The following is a 23,860-nucleotide window of genomic DNA, read 5'->3' on the forward strand; positions in this document are numbered from 1 at the left end:
GGACAAAACAGAAGAGACTTATAAATATGGAGAACAAACTGAGGGTTACTGGAGGGGTTGAGGGAGGGGGGGATGGGCTAAATGGGTCAGGGGCATTAAGGAATCTACTCCTGAAATCATTGCTTCACTATATGCTAATTTGGATGTAAATTTTAAACAATAAAAAATATTCAACAAATAGTAGTTTCCTTATAGTTATTTGCAGTTTGGAATTTCAAAGCCGTATCAATAAACTTTTCACACATTAAAAAAAAAAAGATTAGGGGCACCTGGGTGGCTCAGTCGGTTAAGCATCCGACTTCGGCTCAGGTCACGATCTCACGGTCTGTGAGTTCGAGCCCCGAGTCGGGCTCTGGGCTGATGGCTCAGAGCCTGTAGCCTGCTTCCGATTCTGTGTCTCCTTCTCTCTCTGCCCCTCCCCCATTCATGCTCTGTCTCTCTCTGTCTCAAAAATAAATAAAAACGTTAAAAAAAATTAAAAAAAGATTACATTTCACTCAACATTAAATACATGGATCTGCTAACATTACCTTATTTAACTGAGTTAAGGCATTTGGATGACTTAGATGTTTGGCAGAAAACACAAATTTAGGAGTATGGGTTCACTTAAATGAAACCCAAATATTCATTTAAATTCTAACAGGCTCTGCTATGTTTTGAAGTGAATTCCAGTTACAATATGTGTGTGCTCATGTTGGTTGTTCAGTGCCCTGGTTTAAGCGTAACTTGCAACTATGCAGAGAGACGTTTGGGGGTCCTGGAGTCACCGCAGCGGAAGAGTGGAAACTAGCATCAGAGGGTCAGTCGACCTTATCTCAGCCATAATCTCTGGAATGAAATCTTCCCGTCATCAGCTGCACGTAGCAAAAGGTCTGGGTGTCATAAGGAAATGACATCAGTTTTCTAGCATCTGTGATATGCCCTCGAGTAGTAATTTCAGAATACTTAGTAAAAGGCTTAAATTGTTGAAATATGATGTAGTCTGGGGAGTTAACTTTCAGTCTCAATCTCTAACTCTTTTATTCTGTGCCAGAAAGGAATCCTGCAAGATAGGATGAGTTTTCCTTTGTGGCAGCCTGGCTAGTGAGGATGAATACACCTACTCTCCAATTTCCTCACTTAGAAGAGAGGAGGAGGTGTGATATTCTCCGGGAATTCGAGGAATAGGAAATTGTTTTTCTTGAACAAGAAGGTTCATGATTTCAGCTGAGAGTATGTTCAAGTATTTTGGCAAAGTGTTTTAGCCACCAGCAACCATTTCCCCTACGCAGATACGTTCAGATGGGCTCTATACACCTTGAACGCAAGGAACAGACAAAAATACAAAAGAAGCTTTGTGTGTGGGAATTGTGAAATTTGAAGTCTGCATTGTTTTAATGGTTGAAGGTTCTATGGGATTATTTATGTATAGGAATACTTAAGGAAAATATATTAGCAAATTTTTGTGATGGTGGAAAAATGTTCTCTTGGTCAGTCAAAGCCAGTGGACTCCATTGAAAGCTTTTCTAAATAGTAACGCTCACCCTCTGTTTTACTATTTGTGCATACTGCCAGTCATCAAGCGATGTCAGGAAGCTCTGGTCATAAAAATAGCCTTCTTTAATTAAATAATTTCTTAATAAACGATGAGAAGAAAAGGATACATGCATCTTACTCAAATCCACATTTGGGAGGCATCGTAGTTGCAGAAGTGCTAGAAGTCACTGGATATTTAAAATAATGAAGCATAAATTATATTAAAAAATAAATAAAATAATGAAGGAGGGGCGTCTGGGTGGCTCCAACTTCAGTTCAGGTCATGATCTCGCGGTTCGTGAGTTCGAGCCCTGCATTGGGCTCTGCGCTGACAGCTCAGAGCCTGGAGCCTGCTTTGGATTCTGTCTCCCTCTCTCTCTGCCCCTCCCCTGCTCACCCTCTGTGTCTCAAAGGTGAATAAACATTAAAAACAAATTAAAAAAATAATGAAGGCGGTTGATGGGGAATGGGGGATGGGGGAGAGGGGGCAAATGGGTGATGGGCATTGAGGAGGGCACTTGTTGGGATGAGCACTGGGTGTTGTATGTAAGCCAATTTGACAGTAAATTATATTTAAAAAAAAAAAAGAAAACATGAGAACTGAAAAAATAAAATAATGAAGAAGAAGGGGGGACACATAGTCCCCTTTGTCAAGGCAGGATGCTGAGCATCTGGTGGTCACTTCTGAACCCTAGGGAGTGGGCAGTATGATGACAGAATAGCAGATAGAAGGAGGAAATTCCTCCAACAGTGGCCTTTCCATTCACCAGACAACTACTAAAGTTTAATTAAGGCTCAAAAGTCTAAGGGGATGAATTAGAACGGAGGTGGTTGCATTTGAAAGGTTTCTGTTTTACTTAGAAGCGACTTTTATTCATTAAAAGCACATCAGAGTAATCAGAATATTTGGAACTCCTCCCCATATTTAACTGATCTCTCATTCCCAGCAATGAAAGATTACACTAATCCACACACACACACACACACACACACACACACACCCACATTAAGAGAGAAGAAAGAAAAACTTTCATTAACTGAACAAATGGCAGAAATGACTGAACACACACATAAACTAGTGCATTACATTTTTGCACGTATTAACTGCATGTTGAACGAAGTAAACCACAAAATGATTCTTAAGGGAACTTAAGTATCATGTGTATTCTTTAGATGTTTTTTTTCTCAAGTTTTTTGGCAAAATAGTCATGAGACAAGTTGTTAGTCAAAGTCATCTCTGTGGTACAATGAAAGGAATTACCATAACGTGTCATGTCTTGGTATGCAAGCTTTCATATTCTCAGTCGTGTATGTTCACAACGAAGTTTTCTTTATTTTTTGATAGATCTTTAACTTTCAGTGGCTAAACTTCTTGGTTTCTTTTCCTTCCTCAACATGCCTGCCAATATATAAATGTTAATATTTACTGAGGAAGCTATGTAAGTGCATGTTTAAGTAAATTTCTTTAAAAATGATTTTTAAACCACAATTATAATCTTTATGTTTGTAAGTTCAGGCTTTCTCTTCGGGGTTCCTTTTGAAATCAGACATGTTTGTGAAGAATTACCCCGAAAAAAGTATGACTGTTATCTGTGTGAAAGTTATTTTGGCGCAAGGCATTTTAAATTTCTGATAGATTGTGTACTTTTGGAGCAATGTATATGCATGCATTCAAAATAAAACTTAGCAGTGTTCCCCCTTTACAGTATGTGTTAGGAAACAGTGGCAAAATGTGGACAGAGTTAGGGTCCTATTTCCAGGGAGACTCACTAAGCTCTATTTTACAAGAGCATAAATGTTTACCTAAGCAAGAAGGTGAAGTCCGTTATGCCCAATAAAGGACATTTTGCAGTGCTGGTTTACGGAAAACATTCAACAGACAGTGGATCTTTTACACAAAGTACAGTGCGTTGTTTGAAACTATGTATGCTCATCTATACACTGTGCTTAAAATAAACACTATCTGGGAATATGCTAGTCTTTCTTTCTGTCTTTCTTTTTTATTCCACACCCTAGATTTTGTCACCTGCCAAAGTCAAATAAATCTTATCTAAACAGTTGAGATAAGCCTTGAGTTGTACCCAGTATGGTCAAATCAACAAACCTCTTCAAAAACAGAAATGAAATACAATATCACTAGATTAAACAGTCTACAATGGCAATCATGTTTGCATTTAAAGATTTTATTCCAAAAGGATTACAGTGTTGGTATCCGTTTTTCCCCCTGCCTAGACAAGAAGGCGACATACTGAGTCAAACAAAATGCATTTGCTCTCTAACAACTTAACTTGTGTGGCTCTTATAAACAAGGCCCATAGGTGTATGAAGCCTACTGACTTAATCAGTAACTCATGTCATTAACTTTGTATAAGCAAGTATGCTTGAGAGGTACCAGTGGTGGATTGGGTATCAGATTTGTTTTTTTTTTTTTTTTTTCCTGCAGGAAAGCCTTTCTTTATGTAGCCTAAGTACAAAAATCTGTAGAATTCTGGCATTTTATTGTCTGTACCTTACAACAAATCCCTACCAGGTTAAACTGCCTGAAAAGAGAAGGTAGTGTAAATGGCTATGTATTCTAAATTAATAGGATATTATAAAAATGCAATTTTCTTCCCTTCTCAGGCACATATCAATTTAATTGCTAATGCACACCCTACAAGGGCAGGAAGTGTGTCTGAGGTTTACCACCACCAGGTCCCCAGGGCTGAGAAGGCTACCTGTCCTGGAGTTAGAACACTATGGATATTTATTCCATAAATGAATAAATGATGTTTTCAGGAAGATGCTATTTACTTTGCAGATAAATACAAATATTTTATAATGATTTAATCAGTCGCTGATATCTGAAAGTATGTTTGTGAAGTGAATATATTTTTATTTATAGTTAAATGGTTCCCTTTCAATGTCACACTGTTTAATTGGCAATTTGTTTATAAGTGACAAGCAGTAAACATGTCATGATGTCACTCAATGTCATTTTTAAAACTACCTCACAGAGAGTATTAACTTCTGTGCATTTCTTGACCATAGAGTATTTTATACACTGCCTGCTGGTTTGGAAATAACCCGTGTCCCCACTGGTCTTTAAGTACATCTTCACATACTCGCACTCAGCCTCTCGCACATCTGAGAGTTAGCCCAACTGGATGTACAGTTGGGGTTCTGATGTGATGCCTTTCTTTTATTTTTAAGGTCCAAACAATAATATAAAATACATATCTTCATTTTCTAATTTATATTCTTGTATAAGAGCAATTGTATGTATAAAGTTTTATATGATATTCAGACATTTAGAGAGAGCTAAGAGTCTTCCATTTTTGGGTGCCCACTATGGCAAGGACTGTGATCCACCTCTTAATTTGACAATAACCATTTGAGGGAGGTGTTAACATCATTATATACCCATTTCACATGTGAATAAACTGAGACTCAACTTATCAAGGATCTCCCAAGGGACACACAGTACCTAGTCACAGATCCATGTTTTTTTTTTTTTTTTTAATTTTTTTTTATGTTTATTTTTGAGAGAGAGAGAGAGAGACAAAGTGCACGCGGGAGAGGGGCAGAGAGACAGGGAGACACAAAATCCGAAGCAGGCTCCAGGCTATGAGCTGTCAGCACAGAGGCTGACACGGGGCTCGAACTCATGAACTGTGAGAGTCAGACGCTTAACCAACTGAGCCACCCAGGCGCCCCCACATATCCATGTTTTTAATCCGGGTTTGTGTGAATCCAAAGCACTGAGGTTTAAGGTTTCAAGAAATTTTAGAAAAAAATCAAGAGTAATTATTTGGGTAAATTAGAACTTCTCAATAAATATGTTAATATATTAACCAGGGATTTGAATGGAAGGGGCCATAGCAAACTTTAGAAGTCTTACAAATGGAAAAGGAATGGAGTGTCACTGTTTTAATTTGGAATCTTTAAAAGAATGCTATTGATGTATTTGTTGTTAAATTTACTATGGTCCTTAGATAATCCAGAATTCCTTGAAATATTATTCAAGAATTTGTGTGTTTCGGGGCGCTTGTGTGGCTCAGTCGGTTGAGCGGCCGACTTCGGCTCAGGTCACGATCTCGCGGTCCGTGAGCTCGAGCCCCGCGTCGGGCTCTGGGCTGACAGCTCAGAGCCTGGAGCCTGTTTCAGATTCTGTGTCTCCCTCTCTCTGACCCTCCTCTGTTCATGCTCTGTCTCTGTCCCAAAAATAAATAAACGTTAAAAAAAAATTTAAAAAAAAATTAAAAAAAAAGAATTTGTGTGTTTCATGTGTATGTTAAAAATTTGTGGCAACATGTCTTTCTGGCAAGTTCCCCACAGTGTGGGAATGCCCGTGTGGGACAAGCCCACGTGCTCAAACATGTATGATGGTTGGATGTGTGAACAATGGAAATGCTACATTATCATTTCATATTCTTATCAAGTGTGAAGTTTAGGTGAATATGGTGCCAAATATCTTGCTCTATGAAAAAATGTTAGTTTTTAAAAAAATTTTGGTTATGTTTGATTTTAACTAAGCCAAGCAAAACCAAAAAAAAAAAAAATCTTTAAAATTGCTTCACTGCATCATTAGGAATTTTTTGCTAAGTAATACATTTTAACAGTGTTTTTTTTTTTTTAATTTTTTTTTTTCAACGTTTATTTATTTTTGGGACAGAGAGAGACAGAGCATGAACGGGGGAGGAGCAGAGAGAGAGGGAGACACAGAATCGGAAACAGGCTCCAGGCTCTGAGCCATCAGCCCAGAGCCTGATGCGGGGCTTGAACTCACAGACCGCGAGATCGTGACCTGGCTGAAGTTGGACGCTTAACCGACTGCGCCACCCAGGCGCCCCTTTAACAGTGTTTTAAGTAACTCCCCAGATGTGAGGATTTTTAGTTGGGAGTTACCGCATCAGTATTTCCTTATAAAGGATTCTTGCTCCATTGTCGTCAGATTGCACAGCGATAACTTACCAAAGGTTTCTATGCTTTAGTGAATTTCAAATAAAAATGTGAGGTTAATAATTCTAGGCATTGCTGCCAAAATGTTTTTTTTTTCCCCTTTTGTTTTCCTTTTTATATCTTCCTGGCAGGACAAATAGAGCAGTATTAGAAATTACTGAATGAGTAAAAACTGACCATTTGCATCCAACACAGACTGTAGATATGAAGGAGGGAGAGGAAGCTGCTTCCTCTTCAAATATCTTTCTTTTCCTTTTTATGTCTCAGTTTCTTCCTTCATTGTCATGCAGGTGGCTTTGCTTATATTGTTTGCAACAGATCCCACTGCCTCTGCCAGTATTTGGCTTTTGCTTTCTCAAGTGTTGCTGCCTTCATGGATTGATGGGACCAATAACACAGATATGTGGTTGATAGTGTCTCTTTCTTAAGGTCAGCTAGTATGGCTTCTTTCTGAAGGTTCCGTAATGATTTTGTTTTTCACATTATACGCTTTTTTAGTTTTCTACTGTTTGTGGAACACTCTGGCATGAGTGTATGATGTATTTAAGGCAAGATCCTATCAGGCTATTTAAAATCTCCTTGGAGGGACAGAGCACAAAATTCTGTACAAAAGGAGCATCTGAAATATATCAGGTGATTTGTATTTATGTTAAAGGGCTCAATCAAGAGGTCAGAGATGTCGTTATGAGCCATGGTACTTAGGGAGTGTTTCAGAGATTACTTAGGCTGCAGCTTGAAATTGCTATTTTGTTAGAGATAGTGGTTTATCCACACTGTCCACACTTTTCAGCTTCCCCTCTGTTCTAGGTAACCATTGGAAACAATTCTGGCCAGTGAGACAGAAGTAGAAATTTGCTAAGGATTCACACTTAATAGGCATCGCACATACTTTCTTGCTGCTTACCTTTTTCCTCCATTTTGCCTGGAATGTGAAAGTGATAGATGGAGTTATGGCAGCTGTTTTTCCACATAAGGAATAGGTATTTAAAGACCATAAAAAACTTTTTATTGTCTGTAAGCTTTTTAAAAACTTTCTGAGTCAATGCCAACCTATCTCAACTTTGTTTAAGTCATTATTTACTCAGATATTCTTTTTACGGTTGAAAAGTTTTTAATGAGTGCAAATGTATTTAGCACTTTTGCCATATTATCAAATGGCGGATTGTCAAGAATATATTCATATTTCAGACGTCTTTGTTATACTCTAACTAGATGGCTGACATTACTGCCTAGAATAGTATAAAATGAGCCAAACTTTGAAGCAGGGGGCGAGGAGGACTAAGTTATAAACCAACATGATGAATGACGTTTTTTCCTCTCATTTAGGCCCCGTGTCTTTCATTTTCATTCCTAAGACAGCAAAGGGTTTGGAATTCAGCTATTATTCCTCTTTAATTCTACCAGGATTCAGATACTCTTTTTAAAAATATCTTTCCCTTTACCAACTGTACTCAGTTTGTGTTAATCACTCTTGTACTTCTTCACCCACCTATAGAAGTATTCCTCAAAATAGTTACCTAAAAACCTTAAGTTTAGTTGCGTAAGAAAAGGGAAATGTTTCTATTATTAGGTAAAGACTTAAAAGAGAAAATAAGCTGAGAAAGTTTCCAAGTTATGGTCTGTCTTCTAGTTTCAGAGTCCCTGAAGTTAAAAATGCTTTTGGTGGAGCAGGCGATCTCATGAATGCATTTTGTGAACACAGGGATCACCCAGGGCAGGACTTCTGGCTGTGTTAGCATATGAGCCAGGTGCTGTATATGGTCAGAAGGGAGTATGTGGGATCTAGTCTTGGGAACTGGTCAAAACTGATTATTTTCTCTAAAACTTCTATTATTGGGATGCTGGCCATCCTGAATTGGTCTAATGTTCTTAATGTTTTCTCCTCTTTTTGATATACTTTTGGGAAATACTCTCTCATTTATTTCCCATACCTTCTATTGAATGTTTCTATGATGTTACCATGTTTTTATGTTTGGAGAACCACTTTATGTTTCCAGTTTGGAGGGTGTGGCAGTAATCCAGGCAGTAGTTGGGAGGGTCTGGGAACAGGGTGGTAGCAATGACAATGATGAAATGAAATCATATCTGCATGTATTTGGAATGTAGAACCATGAGGATTTATGATGTACTGGCTGTGGAATGTGAGCAAAAGGAGTTAAGGATAGCCCGACCAGCAGATGGGTCTCCATCATGTGAGAGAGGGGAGAGTGTGGGCACAGTAGGTCTACCTTCAGAGTTCCAGGTGAGCATGCTGAGTAGACTGTTGTTTCTACAAGGGGAAGGTTCAAGAAGGAGGTTGGAGGCTAGAGAGGAAAATGTTTCAAATCCACCATGAGACTATAAGAGATCACCAAGAATAGGAATGTAGATGGTTAGGAAGAGGTAAAAGGGTCAAGCCCTAGGATCCTTCAATAATAAAAGGCTGGAGAGAGAAGGAGCCAGCTAAGGAGAATGAAGAGTGGGGAGCATTATGAGTAGGAGGAAGAAGAGAGTGGCATTCTGGAAGCCAGATTAAGCATGTGTATCTGGAGAAAGGAATTATTCACTGTGTCAAATGCTGCTGAGATTGAGGAATGTGCATTTGGATTTCACAGGATTGAAATTACTGACGACTCAATAATCAGAGCAAAAGCTTGAGGGGGTGGGATTAAGAAGCTAGGGTAGAGAAGAATGTGAGGACAGTGGGTATTGGAATACCTTAGGAAGATATGGAGGAGTCTTCTGTGTGTGTGTGTGTGTGTGTGTGTGTGTGTGTGTGTGTGTGTGTATGTTTCCCTCCCCTGTTTGGTCTCTACTTCCTCCCAAAGGTGAAATTTTTTATTTCACTGAAATGTACAGAGAGGTAGAAATTATCTTCACATGTGTCCTTTTTCCTGATATTAAAGTGTAATGACTAGTTACTTGCAATTCCTTAAAGAGATCTCAGAAAATTTTGCTCCCCAGTGGCTAGGACATGATGACAGCTTGGAACCATTTTAAATGAGAGATGCTTCTGATCTCTTATTTCAGATGAGTTTCTACTTGAACAGAGGTCTTTGCTTTGCTTCTCAGCAATTTGCAAGGCTAACTTCATCTTAGCTTTTCCTGTGGCTTCTCAATTCCAAATGGGGTAAAAAGATGGTTTCTCTAAGCCCTTATACTCTTTCTTACTATGTCAGTGAGAAGAGGGCATGAACTGTAAATACAGGCTGATTTGCACTTATTGTGTGTTTAAGCTTTCTGCTGACTCTGCTCCCTTCCCATATACCTTAACCAAAATCGGTGTTGATGGTTTCCCTGTGGGTGAGACGTGTTTAGTCTCCCGTATTACTATCTGTACAAGTGGAACTATGATTTTTTTCCTTTTGCTGAGAATGTTTTCAACCTACTTTCTCTAAAATCTCTCAATCAAAATACTGATTTGGAGAGATGTTAGTAAAATAGTTTTCTTGTAGGAACGTTAGAGGGTCCATAATAACAATAAACACAACCAACATTTTCTGAGTGTTTGCTACAGGCATGGCACTGCCTCTGAGTGATTTATTTGAATAATCTCCTGCAAGAATCCTATAGGGTGGGTGCTTTCATTAGGTCTATTTTGCTGATTTGAAGCAAATTGAGATACCCTATGTTACACAGATAGTAGTAAGTGGTGTATTCCACTGCCTTCCACTGACATTTGTCAAATAATGATATGACATCCCATATTATTATTTTATCTTTTTGCAGTATGAAGTCATCTAGAGTGACTTATGTGTTTACAAAAGGGCAATCAGGGTGAGCTCAAGGAATATTCAGTTTGTCCGGTCAAGTTAAAGGTACAGTTAAGTTTCAGGAATTACTAACCTCAACCTATTTCAACCTTTTGACATTCAAAGAAGATTTTTTCCCAAGCCTCGTATGTACTAGGTTCTTCTATATTTTGTGAAGTTCACAATAAATTAGGCGTGATCATCTATGGTACAGGGAAATGCCTGTCAACATTATCTCATGTTTCTGTATGTCTGTATATCATGCCTCATATAAACTTATTATCAATGAGACTAGGAGGCTTAGCTGATTTGATAGAGTATGCCTGTATGAGAAGTCAGCTTTCTTCTAGTGCATTTCTTTTTTCTGGTGAATCATGATGGCTCCGCATGTCCTGTGTGTTCTTAGAAAGCCTAATAGAAAAACAAAAACACTGTTATAATTAATACATGGTAGAGAATAATAGAGAACCATAAGCTGACATCTGAAATCCAAGGAAAAAAGAACTAGAGTTAGCAACCTGGTATGGTGGGCAGCCTATCAGATGGCCTCCAAAGATCTCCATCTCCTGGTATTCATGCACTTGTATAATCTCCATCCCTTGTGTGGGGGCTGGACCTAGAGACTCATAATGAATGGAATGGAATGGAGATGGCAGGATGTTACTTCTAAGATTGGGTTGCAAAGAGAAGGTGGCCTTATCTTGACGCCCCCTCTAGATCACTCTGAAGGAAGTGAACTTCCTTCACCCTGTTGTCTTATTGCGAGCTTACCTATAGAGAGAGACATCTGGCCAGAAACTGAGGCCCACAGCCACAGTTTCAGCCAATAACCAGTGAGGAGCTGAAGCCCTCAGTCTGAGGAACTGAATCCTTTAAACAACCACATGATCTTGAGAATGGATCCCCCTACAGAGTCTTCATAGAAGATCTCAGCCCCATCCAACACCATGACTGAAGTCTTAGGAGAAATCTCGAGGCAAAGGTACCCAGCTAAAACTGTACCTGAATTTCTGAGGCACAGATAATATGTTTGTTGATAATATGATAATATGTTTTAAGCCCCGACTAAGCTTTAGTGTAATTTGCTGTGCAGAAATGGATGACTAATAAAGCCTCTTGATAATAAACACCATGAGGTTTTCTATTTTTCTACTTCCACCCCCAGTTTAGCAGGTCATGTGAGAGGGAGGGAGTAAGGCAGGAAACCACAGTGACTGGAGTTCAGGGCTGGTGGAGGGAAGGGGCCTCCAAAAGCAGTCCTGAGGCTGCTCTAGTCCTATCCCATTGGGGAGATCCCAGCTTAAAATACAGACTGGAGTAAAGCGGGTACTAACAGTGTTGCATGGCTTAAAATATTGCATTCAGTAGGAGTAATTGCATCATATAGAATTTCACCAAGAAGTGAACTACTTTATCTGGCTGCTCAAAATATATGACACATTTACAAATTTGGCTAATAATTAATGTTTTGTGAACTTTTGTTTTACATGAGTTTCTTTTAACAGAAACTCTTCAAAAATAGTCCTTTCCCTTTTGTGTACTTTTTTTTTTTTTTTTTGGTTAGAAGCACAGAGACTGGGTTCTTGTTATTATGCAAAAATTCAGACATACATGTTTTATTTCACTGTAGTCCGAGTGATTTAACATCATAGTAAGTTAGAATAAGCAACATGTACCACATTTCTGGTGTTGAAGAAGGCAAATATGTGTTAATAGCAGTGTCTAGGGAATGTGATATGGGCCTATGACTGTCACCTGTTTGTGTGTATGTGTGTACAATGTCATCTGCCCAGCATACAGCCATTTCCCATGATAGGTCTAGAATTCTTTTTATGTAATGCAGTATCTTAGAAACAAAAGGAAATAGATTTTTTGTTAGCATAGTTTATTTTGATACATTTTTAATGCTTATGTATTTATTTTGAGAGAGAGGGAGAGGAGGAGGGACAAAGAAGGAGGGGGAGAGATAAAATATAAAGCAGTCTCCACAATGTCAGCTTAGAGCTCGATGTAGGGCTTGAACTCATGAACTGTGAGATCAAAACCTGCGCCAAAATCAAGAGTCAGGTGCTTAACCAGTTGAGCCACCCAGGTGCCCCTTTTGATGAATTTTTAATACCTTACGTTAAATTGACTGAGATCTAAAATAGGCTATTTCACTCTTTGTTTTGTAACAGCATGTTTTAATGCGAAGTGCATTGGATCTCAGTGTATACTCACTCAGTGAGTGTATACCAGTGGAGTTCATTAAGGAAAGAGCTATGGTCTCAGTTTCTGATTATTGAAAGCAAAAGTTTAATCCTGAACCTAATTTTAATCTAACACATTCCCAGTTCAATCTCCAGTTTCTAACCAATGTGTTGACAGATAATGCATTTTAAAATTAATTACATAAATTATTCCATGGCTTCTTGGATTAGCCTTCTTACTATAAAATTGCTTATATTCTCCACATAATAAATATATTCTACAGACACAAGTTATTATCCCACTTGATAAAATCTCAGAGAAGCTTAGTGTCTTGATCAATGATACACAGCCCGTTGATAGAAAAGCCAGAAAGAGTACCAAGTTCTTCTACTTCATTATCATATCTTGGACATTTTATAAAAGTTTAGGCTTAAAAATTAAAATGCTATCCATTTTGGTCTGGAGTGATTATTAACACATGGTCATTTATAGGTTTTTTAAAGAGAGTGTTAAAAACCTCCATATGTTCTAATCCTGGAAAGTCAGCGTGTTTTACAAATAAGTTAATAATCTTTTAATATGCAAAAAAGGCCAGAATGTCCTCTCAACACTGTCTTAGCCCTTGTATCTTTCTACATAGAAACAAAACAGATGCTTCTTGGCCAAATTCAAAGTAACATTTATCTATATATATTGTGTGGGAAAGCAATTAAAACTGCTTGGTAGACCTACAGGGGAATGGCTGGGTGGGAAAGGTGATGAGTCCCAGACAATGATGGCTGCTCCTGGAAGTCTTAGAGCAAAGAGTAGGGAATGAGTGTGAAATATTTGGCTTCTAATCTTAAGTGTAATCACATTAGCACCTAATGGAATATCAGAGAATAAAGTAATCTGAATTAAAGATTTATCACTGAATATCCTTCCAAATTTGGGGTTTATTTATGTTGTGAAATCTTAGTCTCATGCCTAATAATTTAAATGTCAAGTAACAAAGACAGAGCATGATGAACGATACCCAATAGCTGTAAGCCAGGCTGTCATGTAGTTGTAATAATTCATCATTCATATGAGAGTGGAACCCTTAATAGATGCAGGTGGAATTTTTATTTTTGGCACATGAGGGCACAAAACACAAGTAGGAAAAAAAGAAAGTTGTTTACCTTTGGGTTAGATAATAAAGCTTATTAAAGCCAGAAGAGTGGAACTTTGGTGAGAACTTGAAGAGGGAAATAACGTTAACCAACAACATGCCAGATTCTTTTACTTGTTCCTGCCTTTGGTCCCCATGAGACCCCAAATCTTGCTAATATTTTCTATTATTTTCTTTTACCCTTATCCCTGTCCTCCATAAAGAAACTAAAACTTGTCAAGTAACTTACTTGAAATAATGTAGCAGTGAAGAAAAATTTAAATTTCAACCCAATTAAGTTCTATGTTCCGTGTTCCTTCCACATCCATAAACCATCCCATAAAAATAGCTTTCCCTTTTGGGGGAATAGAGGAACTATCACCTAGACATAGGTGTTTTCCTATGTCTCAAAAGGTGTTTTCCTCTCAAAGAGGGCTGAAATTTTGCACATGGAGTCAGGGGATTTGCGAGGCGCTTTTTCTTGAATGTTTTGCCACCTTAAAACCTGGATTTCTAATTCCATTTCTATTTATTTCCATTTCCATTTCTATTTCTATCTTTCCTATTTCTATTTCAAAATTCCTTAGCATGTCCATACCTAGAAATCTGATTGCAGTGTTCTCTGCACAAAACCAGTTTTCTGCAGCCTTTCGAGGCCGAGTAATCAAGCACATCCAAATAGCTCCAATTTCAAATCATTGTTACTGAAGTAACTGTTAACCAGTGTAATAAGGTATTATGGTCCCTGAATGATAAGCACACTACATTTATTGGCTACATGAGTAAATGCTTTGTTTCATTTCCTTGTTTTTAGAATTTTATCAGTTGAAAATATACAACGTACCTAATCACAGATTTTAAGATTTCGCTCCAGCACTAGATGACAGCACTAAATACTTAGAAAGATATGATTTTAGTCTGATTCTTGATTTCTGAAATGTTAAAATTTGCTTTTTAGATTGAGTAAATATAGCACCTCAAGTAACCTTAACCTTTCCCAAATTACATCTTTTGCCTTAATTTCCCTTCTAGAACGCCAGTCAGAATCCATTCATCTGCCTGTATCTAATCTCTAATATCCAACCACACAAGCATGACTATATTGTTCCCTCAAAACTGCAATTCCCATCAGATTGTGTTAGCGTCTCTCAAGTGTAAAGCCAACTAAGTGAAAATTGTGTGGAAAAATAGTAACAGTGTTTTCTTCCATGGAAATTTCCTTGAGGATGACTAAAAAGTGAAGTTTCATGGGTTAGGAACTTTTGAGGACTTGCTTAGGACCATATACTTATGGTTAGGTCCACATGGTATTTATTAAGATATTCTTCAGTACCTGACATTGCGTGAGGTAAACATGTGAGAAACTTCAGTGTATATATCTAAGCAAAATTTCATGTGGGGAACACGTATAGGAATAACATGTTTTAAAACCAGCGTAAACTCAGAGGACAATTGTATCTTTTATGAATTTTGACTTGAGTATCAATGATTTTATTGTGTCTTTACATTATTCTGAGAATGAAATCTTATACTAAGTTGACCAACAGCATGTCTTTCATTGTTTTCCTATCAATCTTTTGCTGTATCACCAGAGGAATGTTGAAATACTGGATTATTATCTAATGAATTCCAAAGTCAGAGACCTTTGGGTTCACTGTAAGACTTTCTTTAAGGGCTAGACTGCACAAATCCAAAGGGGGGTAATTCCATGCATGAATTTGCTATCTTTATTTGGATTTTATGTATTTTGTTACATTATAGCCATATTACCTCCAGTAAAAATCATTTGTTAATCCCTTTTAATTAACTTCTGAAATAGAGTCAAAGTTAGCTGGCTATGTTTTTACTACTTTGAGTCATTAAACAGATTGTGATATGTTTGTCTTATGTGGTCTAAGGAGTGAAAAGATTTGTCTGAGAATTTTAATCAAATTCTTCGATAGATATTTGAGACATAATTTTTTGGAAATGGAGATAGTGGAATATTATTAGGATGGAAGTATCATATTCTACTTACTATGATCTCTGTTGGCAAATCTGGGCTCTGTTCCCAGCTCCAAATAGAAATGCTAAATTGTCTTGGTTAGATTTCTCATCTATCATATGCTTCAATTTCCCACTTGTCTTTTTAAATTCTTTCTTGGGATTTTGCCAGAATCCACTAGAAAATGTCTCATATACTTTAGGCTTTGAGAGAAAAGACACTGTAAAATGCCTCAATTATCAGAATAAATCTAACCAATTTGTGATTATCCGCTTTGTGATTTTTCTCCCAGAAACCTTTAACCCCAGAGGAGCTTCATTGGCTACTTGGCATAGATCTGATCAGGGGAAATTCACATCATTTCTAGCTAATATGTATATGTAGGTAATACAGAATGCTTTTGATTAATCTGAATTTGCCCAAACTGAATTATAAAACATACCGACTCCATAATCCAGCATGCTTCTCAGACCAAAAGAAATGCATTTAGGAACATATTCCCCGTTTCCTATTATCAATTCCCCTTCTTCCTTGTATAAACATGGGTAGTTTGCACATTAAGAATTGATTTTTAAGGGTGCATTTGTGCTAACATCAATACCATAATCAAAGAATTATCCTTTTATTATAACAATTTAAAGAATTATAATGAGAAATGCATCCATCATTTTTATGTTAAGTCCTTCAGTTCAGTGATTTGATTTAACTTTTGTCATAAGTCTAGGTAAATTGGAAGATATGAGCATTTATCTCACAAAATAGGATGTGGCAGTAACAGGTGTGATTTGCCTGTTTTTCTAGTATTAAGCAAAGTTTTCAAATTCATGCAGTTGGGCCTTGAGAGACAGACTGCGTGTCATATTCATGGGATTTTGTATTTGAAAGACAAATGAAAGCCTTAACACTTTACCCCTGCACCCAGTGAAATTCCTTGGGCACAGTCTTAGTAGTGGGTAAGTGGGTGCATTGAAGTTAGACCACTGTTCTGGAGGTGGTCAGTGTTGTCCAAGATGATCAGGTATCTTTTCACAGCTGGCTTATGGCAATTTATGTTCTTTTGTCTTTTTTTCCCCCCCACAGCTGTTGTGAACTTGGACAATTCTGTGGTTGATCTGGAGACCCTTCAAGCTCTCTATGAGAATGTGAGTAAATAGAAGGAATTTTATGTGTGAGTATATAATACATACACAATCCTTGCCAATATGCACATCTAGACTCATTGCTTTAATGTCCTTTAAGAAAATTTTATCTGGGTGCACTGAATTTACTAAAGTATCAGTTTGCTAAAATACTTTCTAGGAAACTTACTGGACAAATGTATGGCCTCATAATTTCACGGATTGTGGTTCAAAGCATGTTGCGTGTGAGGCCATTCACATTCCCTCTTTTGAAATATAATAGTCAGTACTTACATAGAGGTTAATTTGAGCTGAGCATTGCTCTGCACTAATTTAGTTAATCTTCACATGAAAACTCTGGGTAGGTATTATTATTATCCCCACTTTACATATAAGGAAATTTAGGTATAGCTGGTCAAATGACTTGTTCAAAATCCCATAGCTAATGTGGTATAGCTGGGGTATAATTCATTTGAGTCTGTTTCTCCTAACTGCGTGGTTTGATTCACCAAGTGGCAGAACATTCAAGCTTTCTTCCAGGAGCACTTTTTCTTATGTTGGCAGGAAAAAACAGTAAGGAATCAGAGAAGTAGGACTATAGCGTGATACAGTCTGTGCCTTTGGGAAGTGCAGTCTAGGTGGTGAAACATGAAATGGCTTTAGCTGGGGCATGACATTAAATAACACTGATTCACATAGTAAGAAAGTGCTTTTCTTATCAGGGCCTTTACAGTGCTTCTGAGGAGCTATATGTATGTATTATAAATATACTACTATAGAAATATATAGTTCTAGAACTATATATATTTAGGAGAAAGTCTCAGTGTGGCCCTATTTTATACCTGGTATCTTTGGGCTCTTTTTATTCATTTTGTTCCTTCTCTTGCCTATGATGTGCCTGGTATTTAAGCCTCTGTTCTCTTTAGGGGCATGACCTTAGTTGCCCCAAGTCAAAGAATTCCTGGCTCTGAAAGATATACATACTGAACAGGATGCAGACTTCTTCCCTGACCACCCCCCTTGGGAACAGTGTTTTTGATCTGTGTTTTAAACATATTTATATGTGGTTTCCCCTGTAAAATTTAGACCTTTGTAAAAGAAAATATTTCTTATGGTCCGTTGCATAGAATCTACTGATCAAGTGTAGAGTTGGTACCTGGTCAGCACAATGATCATAGGTGCTCAGTTAGAATGAGTCATTAATGAAGACTGAGAGGGGAAGTTGGAATAGTTGATTATATGGGGTGCCTGGGCGACTTCTTTGGTTAAGCATCCAACTCTTGACTTCAGCTCAGGTCATGATTTTGTGGTTGTGGGATCAAGCACCATATTGAGCTCGGTGCTGAGCTGAGTGTGGAGCCTGCTTGGGATTCTCTCTCTCTCTCTCTCTCTCTCTCTCTCTCTCTCTCTCTCTTTCCGCCCTTCTCCTCCATTTGTGCACATGCTCTCTCTCTAAATTTTTTTTTTAAATATTTTAAAAAATTGGTTGATTATGTAGTTGTCTCTATGTGATGGAAAACTGGAAAAAATTAATCATGTATTTAGTATATTAGTGTCCCAGTGAAATGGGTATGTAAAACATATCATTTAAATTTTTTTTAATGTTTATTTATTTTTGAGACAGAGAGAGACAGAGCATGAACGGGGGAGGGTCAGAGAGAGAGGGAGACACAGAATCTGAAGCAGGCTCCAGGCTCTGAGCTGTCAGCGCAGAGCCCGACGCGGGGCTCGAACTCACGGACCGTGAGATCATGACCTGAGCCGCAGTCGGACGCTTAACCGACTGAGCCACCCAGGCGCCCCAAAACATATCCATTTAGAGGTACAGAGTTTTCATTTCTCTTGAATCTTTGATGCCAACTCTTTCCCAACCAGGAGAGCCATATGGAAGAAATGTGGGAATACCAGAGAAAGTAATTTCTTCAGCAGATCCTAATGGTGCATGATGTTCATATATATTTAACTGTTTTTCTTATACATACATTGCATATGTGTATATATAAGTGCTTACATATATACATAATATATATGTATGTATATGTATGTGTTGTGTATATTATATTAAGACACACGAATGTCTTAACCTGGTGTATCCATAATGCAGAAATATATACAGAAAAATACAGAAATTGGGAACAACTATATTTATGAGGGAAGTTTAATTTGCAGTGATTTGGAGTATTTTATTTGAGTTTTTAGCCTTTCAGAGCAAATTAATTTCATGAAATAGACATTTCTGACTCTGAACAAACTAGATAGCCATTCAGAATTTGTGTCTAATTTCTCATTATCATACTTCCTGAAAGTTGAAGGAATACTAGCTAGAACTGGTTAAATTTGTGGTTTTCTCTTTGTTGTTGTTGTCAAACAATGGTTTAGGCTTCCAGTATATCAGGAAAACGCAGTGGTGGGGATGGTTCACAGTAATACCGGTTCAAGTAGTAAAAGGCTAGATTTCTTTGTTAGCCATCTATGGTAAGGAGCTTAAAGAATCCATTATAAATAATAGATATTCATGCTAAGAATAGAACTCATACTAATTCCTGGTTAACTTCCACTAAAGTACAAAGAGGGAGAAATATTTGTTTTATCTATGGCAATATCCCCAGCATCTAGAGTTAAGGAATACTGGGCACATAGAAAGTGTTTAGTAAATGTTACATAAAGTTTACATGAATTAATGAATGGAAAAACCTCTTTTGGGCTATCATGTGGTTTTCAGATCCAGTTTTCGTGTTCGAACTGATTGATACCCACTGGAAATAACGATCTGTATTGAACGTCCATTTGTGTTATATTCATTTCTTTAGTAACCTAAGAGGATCATTTGCAAAATAATTAGTTGTTCTTTCCAGGGGGGTCCAGTAGCCCAGTCATAATTTACTGTAACCTGCTAGATATAAAAAGTATGGTTGACAATTTGAAAAGGGTAAATGAAGATTTAAAATGTTTCTAGTTTAAGAATTCTGGGTCATTAAAGAAAGACTACTAGAGACCTATTTATATATAAGTGTTTTCAGTTTTCTAGGGATAAATGCTGAGGCAAAAATATGTGCTCTTTTTAAAATTTTTTTAATGTTTATTTATGTTTGAGAGAGAGAGATACAGGGCATGAGTGGGGGAGGAGCGGAGAGAGAGGGAGATTCTGTAATCCAAAGCAGGCTCCAGGCTCTGAGCTGTCAGCACAGAGCCCTACATGGGGCTCGAACCCACGAACCGTGAGATCATGACCTGAGCCAAAGTCGGACACTTAACCAACTGAGCCACCCAGGTGCCCCCAAAATCTGTGCTCTTTTGAGTAATACATAGCAGTATTGAAGTTCTCCACATTTAGTGAATGAATATGCCTATAACAGCAAGGAACTGCCCCTAATTTAAGATATAATACATATTCCCTATTCATGCAAAATGTATTTGTTCAAATCCCTTCTGTTCAGTTGTTTAGGCTCCTAAAATTCCCTGAATTTTTAGAAATAGTAATAGTTTAATGTCTATTATGCACCAACCATTGTTTCAAGTCCCTTACATATATTAATTCATTAAATCCTCTAAATGCCTTACCTGTGACTTATGAGGAAGAAATACTATTGTTATCTAACCCTTTCTAGGAAATTGAAACACAGCAAGGTTCTCACAACTCAGAGCTCAGTTGACACTTGCTCACCTCTCCTAAGGAATGTGCTCTAAGCACAGAATTTCCTGACTCATGGTGATCACTGAACAGAGCCTTCAGGAAGACCAGAGACAGCACTGGGTGGTGGAAAAGATGGGATAAAAAAAACTCAGAGGAATTCTGTTCAGGTTCCAGCACCACAATTACACAGATATATGCCTTTGTTCTTCAGTTTCCATACTCTCATTTCTAAATGGGGTTCCTAACAATTCGTAATAACAATATCAACTTTTGACACCACCAAATGAATGTAGAAGAGTTTTCTAGACCACTCAATATTATTACGCTTAATTTTTCTTAGAAATAAAAGTAAGTGTAGGCATAGAACTATGAATGTCAAATTGCAGAAGATTGCCTCTGAGGCTGGTAAGATTGAGGGCAACAAAGTTGTGTGCCTTGTAAATTAGAGTAAAACTGGACCTTTTTAATCAAGGGTCTCAAGATTTTGCCAAGTGAAGAAGAATAAATACCTGTATGTGTACAGGCAACATGAATTAATAGAGAATACTGTTTAAATTAAAAGTTATAATTTTCAGAATTATACCACTTTACTCTCAATCATTTTAAAATTTGTTTTAGCTTTTAAAACAATCTCAAAGATACAATAAAGTTGCCAATGTGGTGCAGCAAACTTTTTTTTTTTTTGCATTGTTTGCAAATAAATTGCCAATATTAGGCCCTATTATTCCTGAACTTTGGTGCATATTACCTACAAATAAACATACCTTGAAACATTAGGCAACCATCAACATTAGGAAATCAATGCTGGAATATTACTATCATCTAATCCTCAGATCGCAGTAAAATTTTGTCAGTTATTCCAATAATTTCCTTTATATTTGGGACATCTTTCTTTGCAATCTTGTAGTGCTTTTTGTCCTCCTTGCTTTTTTTTTTTTTTTTTTTTTTTTTTTTGCTTTATATTACCATTATATGTGCATGTGACCTTTCAACTGACCAATAAATTATTTAGTAGGATTTTTATACTCCATCTTTAGCTTAATGGTTTATATATAATATTCATAATAACTACTAATTAATTAAAGAATGGCCTCTTTTTGTTCTTAGTATGGTCTTATAATTGAAGGAGGTAAAAATGGTTTATGTCATTGTATTTCAAATGCTGTGCTTTTTAGGTAGCTTTCTTAAAAATATGATTTCAGAAATATTTCTTCAAAGATTCAGAATTACTGCATGGATAAGGTTAACCATTACTATACCAGAAATATTTCATTAGGTTGTGTGTAGTTTTTCAATAACTGAATTAAAATAGTGACATTCTGTTGTGGGGAAAACGGAGCATGTTTGTTTCTTGGCATAATTTTAGAGATTATGGCCTCAAGAATCCCTTGAATTCCCTTGGAATTGCTAGAGAAACTCTTCCCTTTTCTCAATTTACCTTGAGACTTTTGAGTGTCCAGTAGACTAACAAGAAGCTTGGGCTTTCTCTTGCCAGTTGATACTAAATAATACGTACATCAGTGAAGCCAAGATGAACCCAAGACCATAGAACCATCTACAGTTTGTTTTTTTATAACCTTTTTAAAGTTTATTTATTTGTTTGAGAAATACAGAGACAGCACAAGTGGGGGGAAGGCAGAGAGAGAGGGTGAGAGAGATTCCCAAGTAAGCTCCATGCTGCCAGCACAGAACCTGACATGGAGCTCGAACTCACAATACCACAAGATCATGACCTGAGCCAAAACCAAGTCGGATGCTCAACTGACGGAGCCACCCAGGAGCCCCTATAGTTTATTTTTTAGTGCACAGTGCAGAACAATTTTTTCAGTTGCTAGTAGCCAATATGTTTACAGGTGACTGATAAAAATAAGACAGCATAATGAACATCTCTAGTGTACCTTGTTGGGAGTCCTTCCTACTTCCTACAGACTCTCCTCAAAGTTTTCAACTGTGTCATAGCTAGATTAAAATATGCTACAGTTTTATTAAGCATGACATGATATGAACGTGCGTTAATATTCTGTCCCTCCTCTCCTATCCTAAATCACACAAGGGCATCCCCAGAAGTTGTAGTTCCAACTACATGAAACCAATGAAATTACTGTTCCCAAGGTGCCTAGAATTCTACCTATTTTTATCTATGCTATATCAGATGAGGACAGCCCAGTAACCCCATGTAACTAGAGTAGAAATTGTATATCTTCTCTATGTTCTTTAATGGTGTGGAATGAATGATGAGTGAGTGAGTTCTTTGAAAGAGTACAGTAAATTATTCAGGCTGTTTGTGACTCCAGCTCCTTTCCCCTGCACACTCCCATCTTCCTAACTCACACACACACACACATATATATATATGGAGATTAAGCCATCTGATTCATATGCAGCAATCTTTCTTCATTTGTCACTGTCACTTTATCCAAAAAATTCTGTGACTATCTTTGTATCATCCTATGTTCCAGTCAGTGAGCTGTTCTCATTCTGTGCTTGCTTCTTTCCCCAGCTCTCTTTTGTCAAAGCATGCTCAGTTTGTCCCTCAAATTTAAAAGAAAGATAGAGAACCTTTTGGGATGAGCACTGAGTGTTGTATGGAAACCAAGTTGACAATAAATTTCATATTTAAAAAATAAATAGATAAAATAAAAAATAAAAAAAGTAAAATAAATAAAAGAAAGATAGAGAAATAAATAACATATTCCCTTTCCTTCATTATTTATTTGATAAAAAAATATTTACAGAATGCTAACTAATGTCAGGCACTGTACTACAATCAGTGCTCAGTAGGAGTGGCTTCTGTGCTCTGACTACTCCAGTTTTAATGAATGATGTCTCCCTCTTGTTCATGTACACACATAACACATAACCAGAAAGGGAGAAGGAAAGCCAGAGAAGTGCAACTACACATGGTCTCTGAAAGCATATTAGCAGCAGGGAAATCATCTCTGAGGAAGGGACATTTGGAATGCAAGTAGGAATCACCCAAAAAGGATATGAAAGAGTTCTCTCTTTTTTTAAAAAAAAAATTGTATTTGTTTGTTTATTTAATTCAAGTTAGTTATCATACAGTGTAGTCTTGGCTTCAGGAATAGAACCCAGTGATTCACCTCTTACACATGACACCCAGTGCTCATCCCAACAAGTGCCCTGAAAGTGTTCTAAGTAGAGACAACAGTGTGTGCCAAGGTCGGGAAGCACGAAAGAGGAGTCCGCCAACGGGAGAAGAAAGTACCTGTGAGTAAAGAATTTTGGAAGGAATGGGCAGGAGGAGAACTGTGGGAGCAGGCAGCGGCTAAGGTTAGCCAGGGACTTGAGGACATTTTAAGAGAATTGTGGAATTTTTAATTTTTCCTTTTAATTCTGTCAATTTTTGTATCCTGTATTTGGAGGCTTTCTCATCAGACCCAAACACATTTAGAATTGTATCTTTCTGTCGCATTTATCATTATGAAATTCTTCACTCTGGTAATACTCTTTGTCTTGAAGGGTTTTTTTGTTTTTTTGTTTTAATTTTTTTTTTTAACGTTTATTAATTTTTGAGACAGAGACAGAGCATGAACGGGGGAGGGGCAGAGAGAAGGGAGACACAGAATCGGAAACAGGCTCCAGGCTCTGAGCCATCAG

General features: G+C 37.4%; 1 protein-coding gene across 1 annotated transcript in view; it reads left to right on the plus strand.

Annotated features, from left to right (window-relative positions):
• Window positions 1-23,860, plus strand: part of FMN2 (formin 2) — a 399,417-nt gene that overhangs the window by 202,456 nt on the left and 173,101 nt on the right. Inside the window, exon 8 of the mRNA XM_086694490.1 lies at window positions 16,571-16,632. Coding sequence (XP_086550616.1) covers window positions 16,571-16,632 — 62 coding nt within the window. The remainder of the gene's footprint in view (window positions 1-16,570; window positions 16,633-23,860) is intronic.

This window comes from Puma concolor, chromosome E4 (genome assembly GCF_028749965.1).
Source record: "Puma concolor isolate L17-30 chromosome E4, mPumCon1.1.hap2, whole genome shotgun sequence".
In the NCBI taxonomy this organism is placed as follows: Eukaryota; Metazoa; Chordata; class Mammalia; order Carnivora; family Felidae; genus Puma; species Puma concolor.